Here is a 19,639-nt window from a genome sequence, read left to right as displayed (position 1 = left end):
TGGAGGAGGGGTTTATTCGGGATCGGAGGAGGGGAAAGACTCCCGGTGCGGATGGTTTAGGTAAGACAACTCTATGAAATCAACGAATCTATCTATACAAATCCAAGGGGGAAGAAGACGAAAGAGACAGGGAAAAAAAAGTCAAAATAATGGGAATATGACAGATGACGATTAATTGAGGAAGCCTATCTCCACAAGTTCTTGTTGGTTCACGCATCTACGTTGTTCATCTGATCTTGGGTCGCCTGCCAGGGTTGCCTCCAGTCCTAAATTCCTATTCATAGACGCCTTGGACCAAAATGACATCCATGATGATATAGCTTATGACACTCTTCATCGGCCATCTCCTGCAAAGTATTAAAAGATAAAATAAAAAATAAAAGAGAGCAACGCTACCGGGGGATAAAATCAGGAAGCTCCGGCTCAGACCGAGCCGCAAATCACTTTGTGATGGAAGTGGAGACAAAGTGATCATCAACATAGCGCCAATACCCGACCTCTGCTCATTGGAGGGTTCCTTCAAGCCCCAGTGACTCCTGCAAGCCATGTTAGCACGCGACAGGTGATCCTATTCATATGGCCATGGATTTGTACCCACCCAGAGTTCTTTCGATGTCTGATTTTCAGGTAAAACTTCGGTGCACCTTCCCCATAGTTCCCGGCAGATGCGACGACGGAGGGTGGCATGACGTTGCCATTGCTTCCACTCCTGTTCAAGCTTTTCTCGCTCCTCTGGGGGCAGGTTCACTTCATCCCCCCGGTGGCTTGTCAGCCGCGCTTGAATCGCACTTCGTTCTTCCTCAAGCTCTTGGATATCCTGTCGAAGATCGGAAAGCCGTGGCTTGGTCTCAAAGGTTAACAAGGCAGCTCGGACCTTTTTTTCATTAGCTTTGATTGTCGTAAGCTCGTCCTGGAGCTTTTCGATCTCTCGATTCCGCGTAGCAATGACCTCGGGGGTCACATTCTGCGATGGATCCTGCAAAGTATGGTAGACAACCTGTTTACCTGGGCATTCCCGGGCCCCATTTTAGTATATCTCCATCGTCATCATGCACCAGATCGGATCTAAAGGGCGCACCGGAAGTTCGTTCTTCAATATTGCCATTCTGGTGCAATTCTCGTAGTGACTTGGCAGCTTGTGCTTTGAGTCCCGTACTTCCTGTTAGCTATGCGGAAAATATGGAGATCAACCCTCCTCACCTTTGGAAACTTTATTGTGTAAATTCACTGAAATTTGAATCGCCTAGAATCCCGTGAGAATCTCTGCGGAAAGAAGTACTGCAGCTTGGTTCCTACCGAATATGGACGACTGGACATGTTTGAAGTCAGTGCTATGTTTGCCTGGAGCATCAGTACATCATTGGCATCAAACTTTTGTTCTCCTGTAAATTTTGAATCAGGTCCTGAGCATTTCAAGATCCTTATAAATATTCCTCACGCAAATAATCAAGAATCATGGCGGTATCTTGTCTATGTTAGCCATGGAGTAGAATTCTAATATTGGAGTTACGGACCATCAGTACCGGTACCGGAGTCATTTTTGTTTTTGCGAGGAGCCATGACTGCGGCAGTGATTATAATAGATCGGAAAGAGATGGAAAGAGATGGAAAGATCACTTTGAAAGCGAGGAGGGATGATGAGAGGGATGGAGAGAGGGAGGGAGAGAGAGGGAAAGAGAAGGAAAGAGAGGGAAGAAACAGTTCAACACCGTGCATGTGGAGCTACAGAGACATACAATTACTTGTGAAAATGTGATAGATTTCGTAACTGGTGACGCCTCATATCTTTAGACAAAAACCAAATTGCAGAACAACCTTATGTCCAAAGGCCCCAGACAGCCATGATATCCCGAGCGTAAATGCAAATGTGTAGGGGAAAGGAAACATAGGAGTATCGCTTTCCAGCGATAGTATTTTCTTTTCTTGAAACGAAATAAATCCCCCGGGATTAGAGAATATAAAGGAGGTTGGAGAGCATGCACTCCAATATACATGGAGCCCAACACAGCGTTCAGGGTATTACATTACCAGCTGAGAGTCTAGTTAGCTTTGAGCACTGGGGATCCAGGTGATAGGAACACTTACACAATCACTGTCATTCTTGGCACTTGGGACTCCCATTTCCTCAAAAGTCTTGGGGCCCTTGCTCGGAGGCGGAGCGCTAGGTTTAGGTGGCTGTGCCGCAGGCATGTGTGCCGAGGAGGCGCTGGATGGTGGCTGGGGAGTAGAGGATGATGAGCCCCGGGATGGCTGTCGGGACTCCATGCGCGGAGGAAATGTGCCAGAGGAGGGAGAGGCTATTGGCCGAGGAGATGCCTGACTGCGAGGCGATGGCAATGGCCCGGGGTGGCCACTTACTGGAGTTCGCACCGGCTTCCTGTCAGGAGGAGGCATGCCGTCTAGTCGTGTAGGTGCAGGACGCCGTCGATCACCGGGTGGCGGAATCGGGGCGGAGTAACCGACGTCTATTCGAGGCGTTCCACCAGGGCTAATCATGTTCGCCGCCTGGGGGCTTACTGGACCTGCTGGTGCACTAACCGGCGTGCCAGCACTAGGCTGGCGATAACCCATCGGACCAGGGCCATAAGCTGGGGTACGAGGGCCCGGGGGACCCGGAGGACCACCGTAACCTGGGGGCCCGTTTGTACGTAGATTCGGATTGACCCCAAACGCGGAACTGGGCCGAGGATCAGGCATTTGATAACTTGGCTGACCCGGCCGAGGGCGGGGGGTTGCACGGTCAGGGTAGGGAGCTGCAGCCGAGGGTGAATCGGAGAGAGTCATTCGCGAAGGATCGGGCATCTCGATATTTTCGGGGGTTGGGTCCAAAGAATTGCCACGTTGGTGCGCATGCCGGGTTGATTTGATGCGGGAAATAGCAACTTTCTCGTGGTCCCTGCGCGACAGGGTCTTTGAGCGAGAGATACTATCGATCCGGCCAGATGCATCCTTGTTGCCGCTGGCGGCGGCTTTGGCGTACCAGCTTCGAGCTTCTTTGATGTCCACAGGAACGAAAATTCCGACTTCGTAGAAGTAACCTAAGGCAAACTCAGCAGTGGGAAGACCGCTCTGGGCCGCACGCTGTGCATAGGTAAATGCCAATTCGTCGTTCTTCTCGAATACGCCTTCATGTCCACAGAGGAACCATTTACTAATCGCCATCTCTGCTTCGGGCTCGCCTTGGCGCGCTGCTAGAGCATTGTAGTGCAGGGAGAGGGCCGGGTTGAAATCACACCCTAGCTGGCACAACTCATACGAAGCACCCATTTTCACCTGAGCCTTAGCAAATCCATGATACGCGGCCTTTTCGATGTTGACGCGAGAGATATTAAGGTCCAGAGGAAGGAAGGCTTCCGGCACGCTCACTTGAGGAAGTTCCCGGGCAAGCAACATTCCATATACCTGTAGAGCATATTAGCACCCAAAGCATCAAATCTGTCGGTTTCATTCAAACTCACGTAGGCCCCCTGTGGGGCATTTTGATCGCACGATTGTGCCGCCAAGCGGATGTACTCCAGGCCTCTTTGGAAGTCCTGGCGTTGGCCGTGCTGACCAAGGAGAATCATCATTCCCAGACGCTGGTACAGAGGTTAGGACTTTGTTCGTGCTTGGAGGGGGTTGTTAAAGGGTTCACAAAAAACGTACGTAGTACGAAGCGGAATCAGCCATCGCAACACCCCGCTCGTAATGCTTGGTTGCCTTCTCAGGCTCTCCCGAGCTCTCAAACTGCATTCCAATGCGATATTCGGCGCGCGCATACCCCTTCTCTGCCGCTCTAGAATAACAGCGAAATGCTCCTTTGCGGTCCACTCGAAATCCGAACTTGCCAAACTCGAGCCACATACCCTTGATGAACTCGGCTTTGGGGTGGTGCTGTTCCGCCAGGAAAGTGACAATATTCAAGGCGTCGGTCTTCAACTGGCGTTCCCCTTGAGGGGTGTGTGGCCGCGGGGGCTGCGTCACTGACAACCGGGCCTCATTTTGTGCAGCCACTTCCACGTAGGCCAGCGCATCCTGGGCCCATGCCAATTGCATCTCCGGATCCGTGGTCGACAACACCGCCATCCGGGCGCGCTCTAGGCTGGCCTCCCGCTGCTCGTCCGTGGGCGGAACATTTGGGGGTGGATTGCGCAAGACGGGGAAGGGCGAGAAGTTGGGGTGGTCCATGCTGTCATAGGTCGCCGACTGCGCGTAGGCGCCCTGCTCGTGCACCAGCGGCTGTTGTTGCAGTTGACCTTGCACAGCAGAGGAAGTGCGCTCGGGGAACTGGGTGCGGTACTGGCCCGGCGGCTGCTGGTATTGTTGTTGCTGCGGTTGTTGGACGCGGCGGGGGTCGCGAGCGTGATGCTCCATTTGCGCGATATTATCCTGCATGTTTTCAGGGACTTCAGGCATGACCCTGATGGGTCGGATTAGTACTCGTACCCGAGGCATCTTGGAATTACATATGGAGACATGAGGGAAGGGTGAAGCACCTGCGACTTGACGTACCTTTGGGGGGAGGGGGAGATGACCTCTGGCATGTAGAAGTCATCTTGGCCCCCTGGATACCAAGTCGCACCCACCCGTGGCTGACCACGGCCCTGTGGCGGTCTATTCATTCGGAATAGTGATTAGAAGAAAAAAGCACCGGGCGTGCGGGGGGCACTTGTTCGGATCATCAGCCTCTTTAAGAGGAGAAAAGGAGCGAGTTAAGAAAGGAAAAGAATTGGGAAGGGTGTTCTTAGTCGCCAAGCGGAGAAAGTGAACCACAGCCCACTTTTTCCTGATGAGAGAGCCCCGCAGGTACTGGTATTCTATATAGTAAACGAACGAGAGGCGGCATTCATGTATATAAATAGGTCCTCAGCAGGCAAACATTCTGTATAGCCTCCGGCTTGGTAGCACCCTCCAAGCTTACTTCAGCTGAGATGCATGAGGAACAATCGGAGTCGCAGGCCTCCGTATTTCGCCCCTGAATGGAGAACTGGAGAGATTGCATTCATTTCCTGCCTGAGGTCCCCACTTCTTAAACGGCGATTTATTTTTATTCCTTCGATTGTTCCCTGATTCTTCCATCCATCATGCGGGATTTCCATCATCCGTTTGTGCCATATGACATTCAACGGCAGTTTATGAACAATCTATATGATTGCCTAGAAGATGGCAAAATTGCGATCTTTGAATCCCCCACTGGTATGTGAACCCCCTCGTCGATCTTGGATCTGACTAAAAGAAAAATAAAATAAAACCAGGTACCGTATGTGCTCCACACGGCAAATCATAGGGACTCGGATGATACGCCACAATCGGCTTTCTCTCCGAATCTGCAGACTGATCTTGATCTAGGGTAAATCACTGAGCTTGATCTGTGGCTCATTGACGTGGCTGCGGGATCACAAACGTAAAGCATTCCAACAAACTTTGGATCAGGCAGCTTGTACGCTTCCCATCCCATCGGAAACCCCCTGTTCCGATTCTTTTGTCCTGATATCGGTAATCTCATTTCCACAGGTGACGATGATGAACCAGAATGGATGGTTGAATTCGCCAAACGCGACTCGCGACGGGCCATTACAGAGAAGAGACAGGAGTTTGAAGCCCGACTTGCGAAAACCAAACAGGAAGAAGAGCATCTGAAAAGGGCAGAATGCCAGGAACGACCGCGGAAAAAACAGGTAGGCCCGTCCTTTCCCTTGCATGAACATGTCCCAACTGGCTTGGTGTAGCGGGTGGAGGAGCCAGAGTCGACGGGGGAGCTCAGTGACGAGAGTCAATTCGTTCTCGATGACTACGATAGCGAAACAGACGAAAGGAAGAAACCGAGTATCTCGGGCGAATTCGATGGCTTATCTGCCAGCACTCTAGCATTATTAGAACAATTCAAGGGAAAGCTCTCCACTCAAGGGCAAGATGACGAAGATGACAACGCAGTCAAGATTTTTTACTGCTCACGGACACACTCCCAGTTAAGTCAGTTTGCTGGGGAGCTGCGGCGAGTTGCTTTTCCATCCAGCATCCCCAGTGCGCCCGGTTCGGAGGACCAGGACGATCTGTCTAAGCTGGAAGAGCGGATCAAACATCTTTCGTTGGGATCCCGAAAGAATCTTTGTATCAATCCAAAGGTTCAAGCGCTGGAGAACAGTACTGCCATCAACGAGCGGTGTTTAGATCTGCAGCAATCAGGCGTTGCTGCGGACAAGAAATGCACCTTTCTCCCATCCAGGAATGATGAGGCCTTGAAGCTTCAATTCCGGGACCATGCATTGGCAACAGTTAAGGACATTGAAGATATTGGCAAAGTGGGGAAGCAGATTGGCATCTGCCCCTACTATGCTTCTCGCGAGGTCATTAAACACAGCGAGGTTTGTTGCAAAGGCATTTGGGTGATTATTTGAAGTTCTTGCTGATGTCTTCATAGATTGTGACACTCCCATACCCTTTGCTACTTCAAAAGTCAGCTCGTGAAGCTCTTAATCTCTCCGTCAAAGATCACGTGGTTATCATCGACGAGGCCCATAATCTGATGGATGCCATCGCTGGCATTCACTCGGTGACAGTGTCTTTACATCAATTACAGACAGCAATCTCGCAGTTGACTACATATGCCCGCAAATTCAAAACCCGCTTGAAAGGCAAAAACAGGAGCTATCTTGCTCAAGTGATCCGGCTGGTCAGTTCTATAGCTGACCATCTTCGAGGTATTTCCGAGCGTACCAGCCCTCTAGAGGGGTCAGTTCGGTTTTCGGACCTCATGGCGGGCAAGGGAGTTGATCAGATCAATCCTTACAAATTGTCTCGGTATTTACAAGAGAGTAAGCTGGCTCGAAAGGTGGATGGATATGTTGAGTCATCGGAGAAATTTCAATCAGGTCAGAAAAGCAAAACGACCATGCCCGTTCTCTTCCATATTCAGAGTTTCTTACTGCCATTGATGAACCCTTCGGAAGAGGGCCGGCTATTCTATCAAAAGCATAACGATGACATGGTATTGAAATATATGCTTCTTGACCCTACTAATCACTTCCGGGAAATTGTCGAAGATGCTCGAGCAGTGATTCTGGCAGGTGGAACAATGTCTCCAGTGAGATTTGATTGCTTTTTAGACTCGTCTACTCGGGATTCAGTCCACTGACGTATTTGACAGATGTCAGACTATGCAAACCATTTGTTCTCATACGTTGGTCCCGAACGACTCGGGACATTCAGTTATGGCCACGTCATTCCACCCACGAACTTGGTGGCACAATCTCTTACCCGAGGGATCCTGGGTTCAGATTTCGACTTTACATACGAGGCCCGTGGATCTGAGAAAATGGTCAGATTTCTCCACGTTTCCGAAGCTTAACAAAATGCGTTCTTAATTATGCTGACTTTTCTTTTATAGATCACAGATTTGGGGCGAACCATAGCCACACTGTGTCAAGTCATTCCCGATGGAGTCGTTGCATTTTTCCCAAGTTATGACTACCTGAGCCAGGTACTGAGCGTCTGGCAAAAACCAATTCCGAATGGCAATGGCCAAACGACCCTTAGCCTAATTGAACGGAAGAAGAAAATTCTTTACGAATCTCGCGAAGCAGTGAAAACCGCTGATACCTTGCTGCAAGACTACACTGAAGCTGTCGAATCGGGGTCCGGAGCGTTGCTGTTGTCGGTGGTTGGTGGAAAGCTGTCGGAGGGTATCAACTTTTCCGATCGATTGGGGCGGGCTGTTTTGATTATTGGCTTGCCTTTCCCTAACATCCGCAGTGCCATCTGGCAGGCTAAAATTAAATACATTGAGGAGAAGGCCTATAAACACGCCTCCGGATCAGAATCCGAGAAGAAGGCCAATGCCTCAGCTGCGGGTCGAGACTTTTATGAGAACTCTTGCATGCGAGCGGTCAATCAATGTATTGGACGGGCAATCAGACATGTTAATGACTATGCAGCTATCATTATGTTCGATCGACGGTATGACACACCACGAATTCAGAAAAAGTTGCCAGGTTGGATCCAGGGAAGCCTGGTAGCCTCGATGCCTGCACGCCCGGCCCAGATGACTGTGCAGCGACTTTCAAAGTTTTTCGCAGAAAAGTCGTGAGACAGCAATGTTTTTTAAGAATATCAAAAGAATACATATGAAATCGAAAGACTAGGATGAAACTTGGCCAATAATTGCAATATACCCATGAATGAGTAAACAATAAGTCTGCAGACTAACTAATGTCTTCAATGTATACTAAAAAGTGACTAGTGAACTTAGTTTAGAGGACAACCATTGATTACATAAGGCATTGCTCTGCATAAAGAAGGCGGTATGATTGGTGACACATATATGTCACATGACATAGGGAGCCCCAGGTAAGGGCTTGACCCTATCACGGGACAAGCGAAGTATTAGCGCACACTCTAGCAGGCGCGAGCGTGGATTTCAACATCAGAGCCGGAAGTATCCACGTCCCTTCCCCCTTCAACGCCTAAATCTCGAACCGGTCTTGTCGAGAACACCACCGCCGACAAGATGCCTACCCGTTTTTCGAACACCCGGAAGCAGTGAGTCGCTCTCCTGTCCTCGCTCCTCGATGATTTTCTTGGGAGATTCATGATCGGCGCAATTTCGAGATTGCTGCATCGCTACACATGTTCACCTTCAGTCGGCCTCCGTCAGCAAGATACTAACCTTCGTTTCTTTCACAGCCGTGGCCATGTGTCCGCCGGTTACGGTCGTGTCGGCAAGCACCGCAAGAGCCCCGGTGGTCGTGGTATGGCCGGTGGTCAACACCACCACCGTACCAACATCGACAAGTACCACCCCGGTTACTTCGGTAAGGTCGGTATGCGCTACTTCCACAAGACCAAGCAGCAGTTCTGGAAGCCCACCATCAACCTCGACAAGGTACGTGATCAACCGAACGGATTCGACCCTTTGAAGACAAGACCCAGGGAGGCGAAAAATTGCATGTAATGGAAAGGATGCAAAGACGGATTGGAACCTGGGTTCTCGCCATAATTAAGGAAATGAAATTGGAGATTTTACTGCGACATTTTGGCTGACCAGAAAAATTTTTTTGTTACAGCTGTGGTCCCTCGTCCCCGCTGAGCAGCGTGACGCCTACGTGAGCGGCCAGAAGACCGACGTTGCCCCCGTCATTGACCTCCTCCCCCTCGGTTACTCCAAGGTCCTCGGCAAGGGCCGTCTCCCCCAGATCCCCGTCGTCGTCCGTGCCCGTTACTTCAGCCGCGACGCCGAGCTGAAGATCAAGGAGGCCGGTGGTGTCTGTGAGCTGGTCGCATAAGCGTTGATTCGATGTTTATCTATGAGAAGGCGGGTGAATCGGGGCAATCGCAGCCCTAGCTGCATTCGGTCTTAAAGTGGAGGATCAAAGTCTTTCTGCCTTGAGGAAGACCATCGGAACTCGAAAAAAGAAAGCCACGAGCTGGAATGGTTGGCTCTGGTGCTCGAAAAGAAAAAGGGTTTTTGTGTATGCAAGCAGCATAGCATGGCCTCCGAATGCCCTTACGATTTCACATTGTGTTAAACAAATACCACAAGGAGGATTTTTTCAAATTTGCGTGTTTTGAGTTGACTGGTATCTGAAATGAGCTTGCGCCTGCGGCATACCTGGAAGTTTGTAAAAATTTTGAACCCATGGCTGTCAAGCATGGGCCCCGTATGTGTACTCGGCAGAGGACTCGGGCTTATGGCATGGCTTCACTAAGTCTGTCTGGTGTCATTGTATAGTTCCAGTGACCCATACCTCTCCATGGATTCTATTTCTAAATTGTTAAATCCTACGACCATTATGAAGATGAGGTCACGCATATGTCCAAGTAATTTAATGTCGTGGTCGTCTGTCATGACACCGGCAAGTCTAGATCTTAGATTCCCGCACTGAACCCCTACGCTCCTTGCTGTTCTCATTGATAGCCAATGTCTCACTGATGAACCGAACAGCCTCATCAACCATTTTAGGGGTGACTTCATGGCCTGCTGCCTGGTCAATAATATCCTCTAATGTGACCGCACCATCCTCAAACCAGCCATTGGCGGAAATTGCACTCTTGAACCATTTCAAAAAGGCTTCACCCCGGTGATACGGCACAAGCTTGTCGATACCACCGGACAGGTTCAAGATGCGCTTGCCCGCCAGGCACCGTGTCAGCAATGGCCGAAGCTCCTGCTGTTCCTGGTCCGTCGGCGCAGGTAGAATTTCGTCGCGTAACGGGCCAGATGCACTCTTCACATGTTTGAGCATGAGACTCGCAGGATCAAATTGTTTGACAATATCCACAAACGAAGCTGGGAAGGCCTCGGACCCCAGGATCTCTGCCCCCGGTGGGTCACTCTTCGTCCAAGAGGGCAATTTCGAAAGTCGTGCACGATCCACCATGAGGTTGAGATAGTCGGGACACCCAATGATAACCACGCCCGCACTGATGCGAGGCTCATGTAATAGACAACTCCAGGCAGCATGTCCGCCGAGGGATACGCCCAGAACCAGGTTCTCGGAAATCTTGTGCTCTCCATTGGGAAAGACAAACGCGGCAAGGTAATCCATCAACAAGGAAGTATCCCGCGCGGTCCCCTCTAGTAATTCCTGCTGGTTAGATATTATCATATACAGGATGCACGGTCCATATGTCGAAAAAAACTTACGGAAGATGGAGAACATATCCTGGGCATGGCGCGGATTGCCTTGTCGCCAAGCTTCATTGGCAAGCGGGTCCACCATTCTAGTACCGTGATTGCGCTGGTCAAAAGAAACAGCAATGAGACCTTTAGCAGTTGGAGAATCTTTGGTCTTGGTGTTCCAGTCGATAATGGTAGAGGCGGCGATGTCAGTCATTCGCTCTTGAGTTGCCAAACGTGGATGCAGTAGCCAGAGACAGGCTACCTCAGTGGCCTGCGACCGCAGTTCTTCAAGTCCGAAGACTGTGACCGAAATTCCGGCGATGGCATAGACATTCTGCGAAACGGCGGCTGGCTTCGGCCGGCCTGAGTCTAGTGTCTTCAATGGGTCGGTCATTGTCGTAAAGGTGAAGGATTATTTGTAGAAAGATAGGGAAGGGTTAGATCAAGATCCAGAGGTAAGACACAATGAAATAGAAACAGGAACAGAAATTCTATGCAATGTCTCGCGAGTGAATCCGCGAGTACAGGTAAAGATAATGGAGGGGGGACAATCGGATTATCGACTCGGGTATACACGACGGAGCCGAGGCCCGACTCCACTATAGTCCATCTCACTAGTGCAAATCCAGTCATGAATGAATTTGACTAGTTCCTATATCTCACACAAACAAACTGATTGGCATTGGGCAAGTTACATCATATCGCAAAACTTTCATAGACAATTCAGCAGGCACTTTGTCCACGTGACCATGTTGCCTGAGGCCACAAGAGACCCTAATTCGGTAAAATGCAAACTTGCCTTGGAAGTTGGAAACAACAGTTGAAACAGATCATGTTTCTTTGTGACTTTTCTTCCCGTCTTCTTTGGCCTGTCCCACCTAAAATAAAGTTGTACAGGTACAACCTTCGAACGATCGTCGTTAGACTGTCTACAACCCCCTTTTTATTGTTTCTTACCGCCCGTTTCTTGGCTAGCTTGGCGGGTCCTCTCCAGTCGGAGACATTCTGTTACTGGGCCGGAGCTCCACCGCGGTTGCGAACTAATTTGAACGACCAGTGCTCCTTTAAATGTCAACATTCGCGTGGGCTATACTTTGTCACTGATACATACGTATCCGGATTGTGGTTTCGCCTTGAGCATGAAAGTCTGAGGGTCTGATTCTTCATGACAGGGTCTCGATTCATCCCGCATTGTACGTGCCCGGGGATTTGGACTCCAGGAGCTCCAAACTGACGACCAACAGTGCAGCATGACCGACGCAATGTTAGCCTCCTCTTCTAGAGAGGCTGGCAATGGCTCTGAAATGGACCAAACCAAGAAACTAGATACCATCTCAACAACCGCACCGAGTTTGTCCTCGCCGTTTCCCTCTCCAACCGAAGTCAAACGGCCGGCGTCATTCAAATTGGCCCCGTCGACGGATATGAACGATGACCACCAGGACCCTCAAAACCTACAGCCGGTCAAGGAAGCCCATTCTGCTTCTTCAATCAAGCCGAATTTACGTTCCTCTTCCACTCAGCGCGGTTCGCCGAAAGAGGGGCTAACCCTGAATACTCCGACCCCCAACAAGTCCAATGAGGACAATTCGTCGTCTGCGGCTCGTCACAAGCATCAGACTTCCGCTACGGGTTTCTCTCCTCCTTCTCGTGCCCCCAGCGTTCAATTCCGAGAAACCGATACTGAAAACGCCGAACTGCCCCAGTCCCGACCACAATCCCGGCCTACATCTTTGTATGGTGACGATGGAGAGCAGACGGCCAGGGGAAGGTCATTCATCACCAAACTAAAGTCATCCTTTACATCCCACTCCCGCTCCGCTAGTGGAGGTGCAGTCCCGGAATTTCGGCCACCCCCTCAGGAGTTGGCGACCCCCGGCTCTGAAAGGGGTGAGTTTCGCTTTCCCGAACCATTGCCTGAAGAGGGAAGCGACATCGAGGCGGATGCGGAGGAGAGTGGCGCGGAGCAGACTGATCGTCCCAAAAGAAAGAAGGTCTTACGACGCCCCCGAGCAGAGGAAGAGGATTCAAACAACCGAACGGCGCCTACCACGCCCAAGGCTGGCCGTCGACCCTCTTTCCATTTTTCCTCATCTTTTGCACCATTTGAGAATTATCGTCAAAACATCTTCCCCCGAAGAGCTAGTACAACTGACTTTACTCCACAGCCCCGGGAGGGCGTGTCTGAGGATGAGGGTCGTGAGAGGCTCAATAGACGGAAAAGGAGCGCATGGGCTGGGGCCCGCGGCATGTCTTACATTGGTCGACAGCCAGATGAAAACCCAGATGACCAGCGGCCAAGTCACCTTAGGCGGCTTACCGGTCTAACGGGTCCCTCGGATAACGCCGAGAGCCTTACGGCCACTTGGAGACGCCACCGGAACGAACGCGGCACCAGTGCCAGCGCTCAAAGATGGAAGCAGATCAAGGCCGGTTTCAAGCTGATCGGCCAACGGCGCAAGGTTGATAACACAGTGGACAATAAGAAATCAGCAGAGCTGCTTGCTGAGTTAGCCTCGGCCGTGCCAGCTGCCCTGATCTTGGCCAGTTTTTTCCAACGAGACGAACACGGAAGCAAACGAATCCCGATTCTTTTGGAACAACTGAAAGTTCGTGTAACAGATAGTCGCATTGATTCCCACTCTGGCGATCGCCATCTGGTTTTCCGCATCGAGTTGGAGTACGGTAGTGGTATGACCCGAATGAAGTGGATCATCTTTCGGACCTTGAAAGATTTTGCCAATCTACATTTGAAGTACAAGCTTCATCTTGGAACTCAGAAGTATATTCAACTGCGGACAAGTGAAAATAGTCCCAGTCTTCCTCGTTTCCCAAGAAGTGCATTCCCGTATTTGCGGGGTGTCAGGGGACTAGAAAGTGAGTTCGAGGATGAAGATGAAGAAGGGGGCTACGAGACTGGACCAGAGCCAATGAGTGGGAATGAGAGGGCAGGGAAAAAGAAAAAGCAGACTCAGCAACATCAACGCCGCTCGTCTGGTCCTCTTGCCCGTCGAAAGTCAAGTATTACGAATCCTCAGGAAGGCGAATCTGCCGTAGCCCCTTCATCCACACATGAAGGAGTCCAGGGTGGCAAAAGGGAAACCTATCCTGAAAGACAACGCAAGAAACTTGAGATGTACTTGCAGAAGATGATTCGTTTCCTAATCTTCCGGGCTGATAGCAATCGTCTTTGCAAATTCCTTGAGTTATCCGCTCTTGGAGTTCGTCTCGCCGCCGAAGGCAGCTACCATGGCAAAGAGGGCTTCCTAATTATTCAATCATCAAAGGGCTTGGACTTCCGGAGAGCCTTGAACCCATCTCTCATTAAGAAACGACACTGGCCAAAGTGGTTCCTTGTTCGACATAGCTACGTGGTTTGTGTGGATTCACCCGAGGAGATGAACATTTACGATGTTTTTCTTGTGGACTCGCATTTCAAAATCCAAACCCCAAAGATCAGCCTCCGCAATCAAAAAGCGAAGGACCTAGCCAAATCTGCAAAACAATCTGCGAGACACCCTCAGCACCATACGTTAAGACTTGAAAATTCTGAGCGCAAACTGAAATTGCTTGCACGGAATGAACGCCAACTCCAGCAGTTCGAAGACTCCATTCGATTCATGGCTCAAAATACCCCGTGGATGCGACCTAATCGGTTCGACAGCTTTGCTCCAGTGCGGCAAAAGTGCTTTGCGCAGTGGCTCGTCGATGCCCGGGATCACATGTGGGTTGTTTCAAGAGCAATCAATCAGGCCAAGGACGTGATTTATATCCATGACTGGTGGTTGAGTCCAGAGTTGTATATGCGACGACCAGCTGCTATCAGCCAAAAGTGGCGATTGGATCGTCTCCTGCAACAAAAGGCCCGTGAGGGTGTCAAGATCTTTGTCATTATGTACCGAAACATCAACTCCGCCATTCCAATTGACTCTGAATACTCGAAGTTTTCTCTCCTTGAATTGCATCCCAATATCTTTGTCCAGAGGTCTCCGAACCAATTTCGCCAGAACACTTTCTTTTGGGCCCATCATGAAAAGTTGTGTCTTATCGATCACACGCTGGCTTTCGTTGGAGGTATCGATCTGTGCTTCGGGCGTTGGGATACGCCTCAGCACAAATTGACCGACGACAAGCCTACTGGCTTTGAAACTGCAGACATGCACAAGGATGCAGAGAACTGCCAATTATGGCCGGGCAAGGATTATTCAAACCCACGGATTCAGGATTTCTATGATCTAGATAAGCCATACGAAGAGATGTATGATCGAAATGTTGTCCCTAGGATGCCTTGGCATGATATCTCGATGCACGTGGTTGGCCAGCCCGCTCGTGATCTCACCCGGCACTTCGTCCAGCGCTGGAATTATATCCTCCGCCAACGGAAACCAACACGTCCCACGCCATTCCTCCTGCCTCCCCCAGATTTCAATCCTGCTGATTTGGAGGCATTGGGTCTGGATGGAACATGTGAAGTGCAAATCCTACGGTCCAGCAGCATGTGGTCCACTGGCACTCCAGAAGTCACCGAGCATAGCATCATGAATGCCTATGTCAAGCTGATCGAGGAATCCGAGCACTTTGTCTACATTGAGAATCAGTTTTTCATCAGTACCTGTGAAATTGATGGCCGGAAGATTGAGAACCTGATTGGTGATGCTTTAGTGGAACGAATTGTTCGCGCAGCAAAGAACGGGGAAGCATGGCGCGCTGTGATCGTCATTCCATTGATGCCAGGTTTTCAAAACACCGTGGATAGTGAGGGCGGTACTAGTGTGCGTCTGATCATGCAATGTCAATACCGCAGCATTTGTCGCGGCGAGACATCGATTTTCGGTCGTCTTCGTGCGCTGGGCATCGAGCCGGAGGATTTTATTCAATTCTTCAGCCTGCGAACCTGGGGCAAAATTGGTCCACAAAAGCAGGTGGTGACCGAACAGCTTTACATCCACGCCAAGTGCATGGTTGTCGATGATCGTGCCGCCATCATCGGATCAGCAAACATCAATGAACGTTCCATGTTGGGCTCTCGCGATTCAGAGGTCGCGTCCGTGGTCCGTGATACCGATATGATCATGTCCACTATGAACGGCAAACCATATCTCGTTGGCCGATTCCCCCACACTCTTCGCATGCGGTTGATGCGGGAGCATCTTGGAATTGATGTTGACGAGCTCCTGGAGCATGATATTGCGACTGAGGAGGAGCTGCGCAAGATTCAAGACGCCGAGGAAAATAGCAGGCCAGCAGGTGAACGGCAGCAACGCGATTCAGAATCATCAGTTATGGAGCGACAAGACGAGCGAGAGATGATTGAGCGCAGGCATCGTGTTCAAGATGAATTCTTATCCCGCTCCGAGGACATGCACAGCTTCAACCACGATGTCGACTGGGAGCAGGGCAACAACCCAAATCTCAAGAGCAATCGGAGGTTGACTGCCGATCCCCGCGTTACAGATAACTCCGAACATCGAAAGGATGTAGACGGTGAAGGCATTGATAATTTGAAAGCTGCCGAGAAAGAAGGTCGGGTAGTCGGTCGTGACTCGCAAATGTCTCCTGTTGGCAGAGAGTCTCTTGTGTCTCCGATTCATCCCGAGGGCAAAGGTACCATCAAACAGCCGAAGCAGTCTTCGCCCCAAAAGTCGTCTCGGGCCAAAGCAATCCGTAAGGATGTCAAGCTCGAGTCTTCAACAGAGGTCCCTCGTGACTCCGAGGCCAATACAAACTCAGATACCCCTTCGCATGGCCATGGTGTCTCTGAACCATCGAGTCGCGACTCAGAATCCGGTCCTGGTCATCTGATTTCCAAAGACAACCATGATCATTCCCGATACGGCCATCCCTCCGTTCCAGATCTAAAGCATGTCTACATTGACAAGGACTGTATGAAAGACCCGGTCAATGATGCGTTCTACTTGGACACTTGGCAGGCTGTTGCCGAAAAGAACACAAAGATTTACCGATCTGTCTTCAGGTGCATGCCTGATAGCGAGGTAAAAAACTGGAAAGAATACAAGGAATATGCAGCTTACGGCGAGCGCTTTGCGGAGATGCAAAGTCAACCAAGCAAAGCCTCCAACCCACCTGCCCAGCGACAAACCGGCCCCCCTGGGGGTAATTGCTCGGCTTCCGCACCACTCGGCTCGCCGGTCTCCATGGTCAGCCCCAAGACTGAAGTGCCTTCCGTTGAGACAAAGACCTCACGAACAATTGACGAAAAGCTTGGATTGGCGGGAGACGGTACTGGAAACCAAGGTGATCGATCGCAGTCTGAGCATGCCAGGCAAGAAACCTTATCCTCCATTGACGAAAAGTCTTGTCTCAAGACCGCCTCCGATCCACACTTGTTGAGCACCGCACTAAATGGGAACGACGGTAACGCCGTTGCTGGAGAGGACGTTGAGAAGCCGCGTTCCAATTCAGCGCATGTTGACTACTCTGAGGCAGTGAATCTCAATGCCTCTCAATCACGAAGGCGCAGACGAAGAGCAACGACTATTGGCTCCAAGCAATTCCATGCTACGGATGACGTGATGGACAAACAGTGTGCAGAGGAATTTTTGAACAAGACTCAAGGTCATCTTATCCTTTGGCCATATGATTGGTAAGGTCTCCTGTCCACTTCAGAGGAAGTGATTTTTAGCTAATTAAGCAATCTACAGGCTTGAAAAAGAGGAACAGGGTGGCAATTGGCTCTACGCCTTGGATCAAATCTCACCCTTGGAAATCTAGTAAGTGGCATTCCTTTGGTCGAAGTTTGAATCTTGCAACTAACCCCTTATAGCAATTGATTCCACTCCCACTCGCACTTGGCGGCGTCTTGAGCTTCTCGTTGAACTACCCCAACAATTCTTTCAAATTCATTGTTTCTCATATTGCATTCCTATCTTATTGCGTTCTTGAGCGCTGCTGTTCTAGTTGATACATTGTCTCTTTAGTCTTTCAATGGCGGCTGATTTCTATAGACCTTTGCTATGAGTTAGCAACCAGGCGTTTGTGCTCTTCTTTATTCAAAGCCAAGCTCTAGATAAAATAATATAACATTTGCAAACTTCTCCAGAGAAGAGTTAGGTATCTATACTGGGTATCACTGGGCCATTGGGCCATCATCTGATCCGTCTTCAATAATTTATATACTGGTCAGCCAGCTTCCCGTGAGCTGTGGCTAATCCATTTGGCGTACAACCTGCCCCCGGATTTTATCCAATTCATCAAAATTGGCTTGAAGGGCAGTTGTCAGAATCGAGCTATTTCTTTCCGAACCCTCCCAAGTATCGCACGCGTGACTAAGCCGCTGATGTGCCACAGTCAAGGCATTCTGCAGCTCAGGCGTGCGAATACACGAACGACCCAGATCATTCATGAATTGAGTTGGGTCTTGAATACAGAGTCTTCGATCCACTGGCAAATTTCCTTTGGCGGCAGCAGTGCGCTTCGCGCTTATCAGCGACCGTTGACCACGGCGATACGCTGGCTCGGCATCTTCTCCAGTAGCAAAGCGTAGAATTTCAGCGCCGAAGAAGCCCGGGGGGTTGACCGCTACGCCCACAGACTGGAGATTGATATCAGTGCCATAGAGCCGCAGAAGATCCAGGAATTGGTTACCCAGGGGATGAGGCTCGGAATAGCGGCCGTGGTTCATCTCGAGGAAAGCGACTATCAACATCACCAGAGCTTCAGGCGTGATGCTTGCTCGTGCAGATCCGAAGAGACCGCGGGGCTCTAGCAACGCTCGCACCCCAGTGTATAGGAGACGAAGGGCGGGGCGTTCGACTAGATAATCGCGGATATACCTTGTGGTGGCCGGGACTCTTTCGCCGCAGTGGAAGCGGAGTAGCAGGCCCGTTGGCTGGTGCCGGGCCTCGAGGACAGGTCTACTCTTTGTGGACCAGTGGACCTGGCCGGTAAATATAGGACTACTCTGCAACGTGAATTCCACCTGGCGCAGCAGGCTGACATGTGCATCTCGAATCTTTGGTCTTGTGGCGCTTGGCCCTCGTGGGTTGTGTCGAGACCGTGGGAGGTCCTCGAAAGGTAGAAGGAAGTTGAGGTCAGAATGCGCCAGCGCAAGACCTGTGTAATGGGAACCGATGATCTGTGGTAATTGCGGAGCGACTGGCTCAAGCAGAGATTTGATCTCTGCGCTCACCTGGGTGATCTGCTTCTGTTCGCTCAAACTCGGGGCCAGATAGCGGTCCAGGGCCTGGATCTCCGCATCCAGATGAACAGCTGCATCGCCAGCGAGCTTGACTGGAGCCAGAAAACTAACCCACGGATTTTGCGCCGGTGTGCTTTGGTCTGCGCTTCGAATTGCATTTATGATGTGATTCTCTGGTCCTTGAGGTTTCGTTTCGAGAATGCGAGTACGAGCACGCTTTTTGCCGGGCTTCTTGACTTCTGACTCATCTGACACGGAGTGTTTAGGCTCTGGGGGAGAATAACCTGCGCGATTTTCAAGTGGAATCCAAGGGCGAAAAAGTCCGGCAGCCGGGGTACGGGGGTATATTTTGCGGATTAGACGGGCCCGATTCGAGGAGCGATGCGCCTCTAGGGTTTTTCGAAGGCTGTTGGGAACAACGTCGGCATCCTGGGCGGGAATATTACGGATTCGCCGGGGCACATGGAGTGAAAGACGAGTGGATTGGATGCCGGACAACCGCATCGCCACGAGCGGATCATGAGAAAAGAGAGAAAAGAGGAATTTCCAACCGAGACGCTGTTATGGACATGGATGTGGCCTCAGGCAGCAGTTGGGCGTGAACCCTCGAAACTTTGGAATACGGTAATTATTATTCTCGAAATTCGATTATTTTATTTTTGTTATTTGAAGAAGATCATGGAAACCCCCTTTAAACCCATGGAAACATGATGCACACATACCTAGCCCTGGCACTGACCTGGGAGCTCGTTCATGACGTCGGACTGATATATATAATGTTCTGGCCAGCAAGTCCCTGATTTGGCCGGTGGCTTTATTCTCACACCGCTTGCCCCTCCAACTTTATCTACAAGTACAAGCGTACTTCCCCTCTTCCCTTTGTG

At 50.5% G+C, this 19,639-nt stretch overlaps 6 protein-coding genes across 6 annotated transcripts; 2 read left to right on the top strand and 4 right to left on the bottom strand.

Moving 5' to 3' along the window:
- Nucleotides 1–503: 503 nt before the first annotated feature.
- Nucleotides 504–1,105, bottom strand: N7484_007693 (uncharacterized protein; the record flags this gene model as incomplete). The annotated part of the gene is made up of 3 exons (XM_057118080.1): nt 504–536; nt 599–976; nt 1,079–1,105. 3 exons carry the CDS (start codon nt 1,103–1,105, stop codon nt 504–506), a joined length of 438 nt encoding a protein of 145 aa, XP_056971115.1.
- Nucleotides 1,106–2,043: 938 nt separating this feature from the next.
- Nucleotides 2,044–4,601, bottom strand: N7484_007692 (uncharacterized protein; the record flags this gene model as incomplete). Its single annotated transcript, XM_057118079.1, has 4 exons — nt 2,044–3,402; nt 3,459–3,578; nt 3,646–4,399; nt 4,492–4,601. 4 exons carry the CDS (start codon nt 4,599–4,601, stop codon nt 2,044–2,046), a joined length of 2,343 nt encoding a protein of 780 aa, XP_056971114.1.
- Nucleotides 4,602–5,063: 462 nt separating this feature from the next.
- Nucleotides 5,064–9,380, top strand: chl1 (DNA helicase; the record flags this gene model as incomplete). The annotated part of the gene is made up of 10 exons (XM_057118078.1): nt 5,064–5,175; nt 5,494–5,657; nt 5,709–6,344; nt 6,401–7,063; nt 7,127–7,297; nt 7,367–7,935; nt 8,316–8,325; nt 8,378–8,517; nt 8,662–8,860; nt 9,042–9,380. 10 exons carry the CDS (start codon nt 5,064–5,066, stop codon nt 9,258–9,260), a joined length of 2,883 nt encoding a protein of 960 aa, XP_056971113.1. The 3' UTR covers nt 9,261–9,380.
- A 456-nt stretch (nt 9,381–9,836) lies between these two features.
- On the bottom strand, nt 9,837–10,991 carry N7484_007690 (uncharacterized protein; the record flags this gene model as incomplete). Its single annotated transcript, XM_057118077.1, has 2 exons — nt 9,837–10,552; nt 10,622–10,991. 2 exons carry the CDS (start codon nt 10,989–10,991, stop codon nt 9,837–9,839), a joined length of 1,086 nt encoding a protein of 361 aa, XP_056971112.1.
- An 856-nt stretch (nt 10,992–11,847) lies between these two features.
- pld3 (phospholipase D) lies at nt 11,848–17,388 on the top strand (the record flags this gene model as incomplete). Its single annotated transcript, XM_057118076.1, has 3 exons — nt 11,848–17,201; nt 17,260–17,328; nt 17,382–17,388. The coding sequence occupies 3 exons, from the start codon at nt 11,848–11,850 to the stop codon at nt 17,386–17,388; spliced, it is 5,430 nt and encodes a 1,809-aa protein (XP_056971111.1).
- A 374-nt stretch (nt 17,389–17,762) lies between these two features.
- On the bottom strand, nt 17,763–19,259 carry N7484_007688 (uncharacterized protein; the record flags this gene model as incomplete). The annotated part of the gene is made up of 1 exon (XM_057118075.1): nt 17,763–19,259. The coding sequence occupies one exon, from the start codon at nt 19,257–19,259 to the stop codon at nt 17,763–17,765; it is 1,497 nt and encodes a 498-aa protein (XP_056971110.1).
- Between the last annotated feature and the right edge of the window lie 380 nt (nt 19,260–19,639).

The sequence above is a fragment of the Penicillium longicatenatum genome (genome assembly GCF_028827895.1).
Source record: "Penicillium longicatenatum strain IBT 33135 chromosome Unknown contig_4_segment0_segment0, whole genome shotgun sequence".
NCBI classification, from domain to species: domain Eukaryota; kingdom Fungi; phylum Ascomycota; class Eurotiomycetes; order Eurotiales; family Aspergillaceae; genus Penicillium; species Penicillium longicatenatum.
Note: the sequence above shows the minus strand (reverse complement) of the source record. Positions and strands in the feature narration are given on the sequence as shown.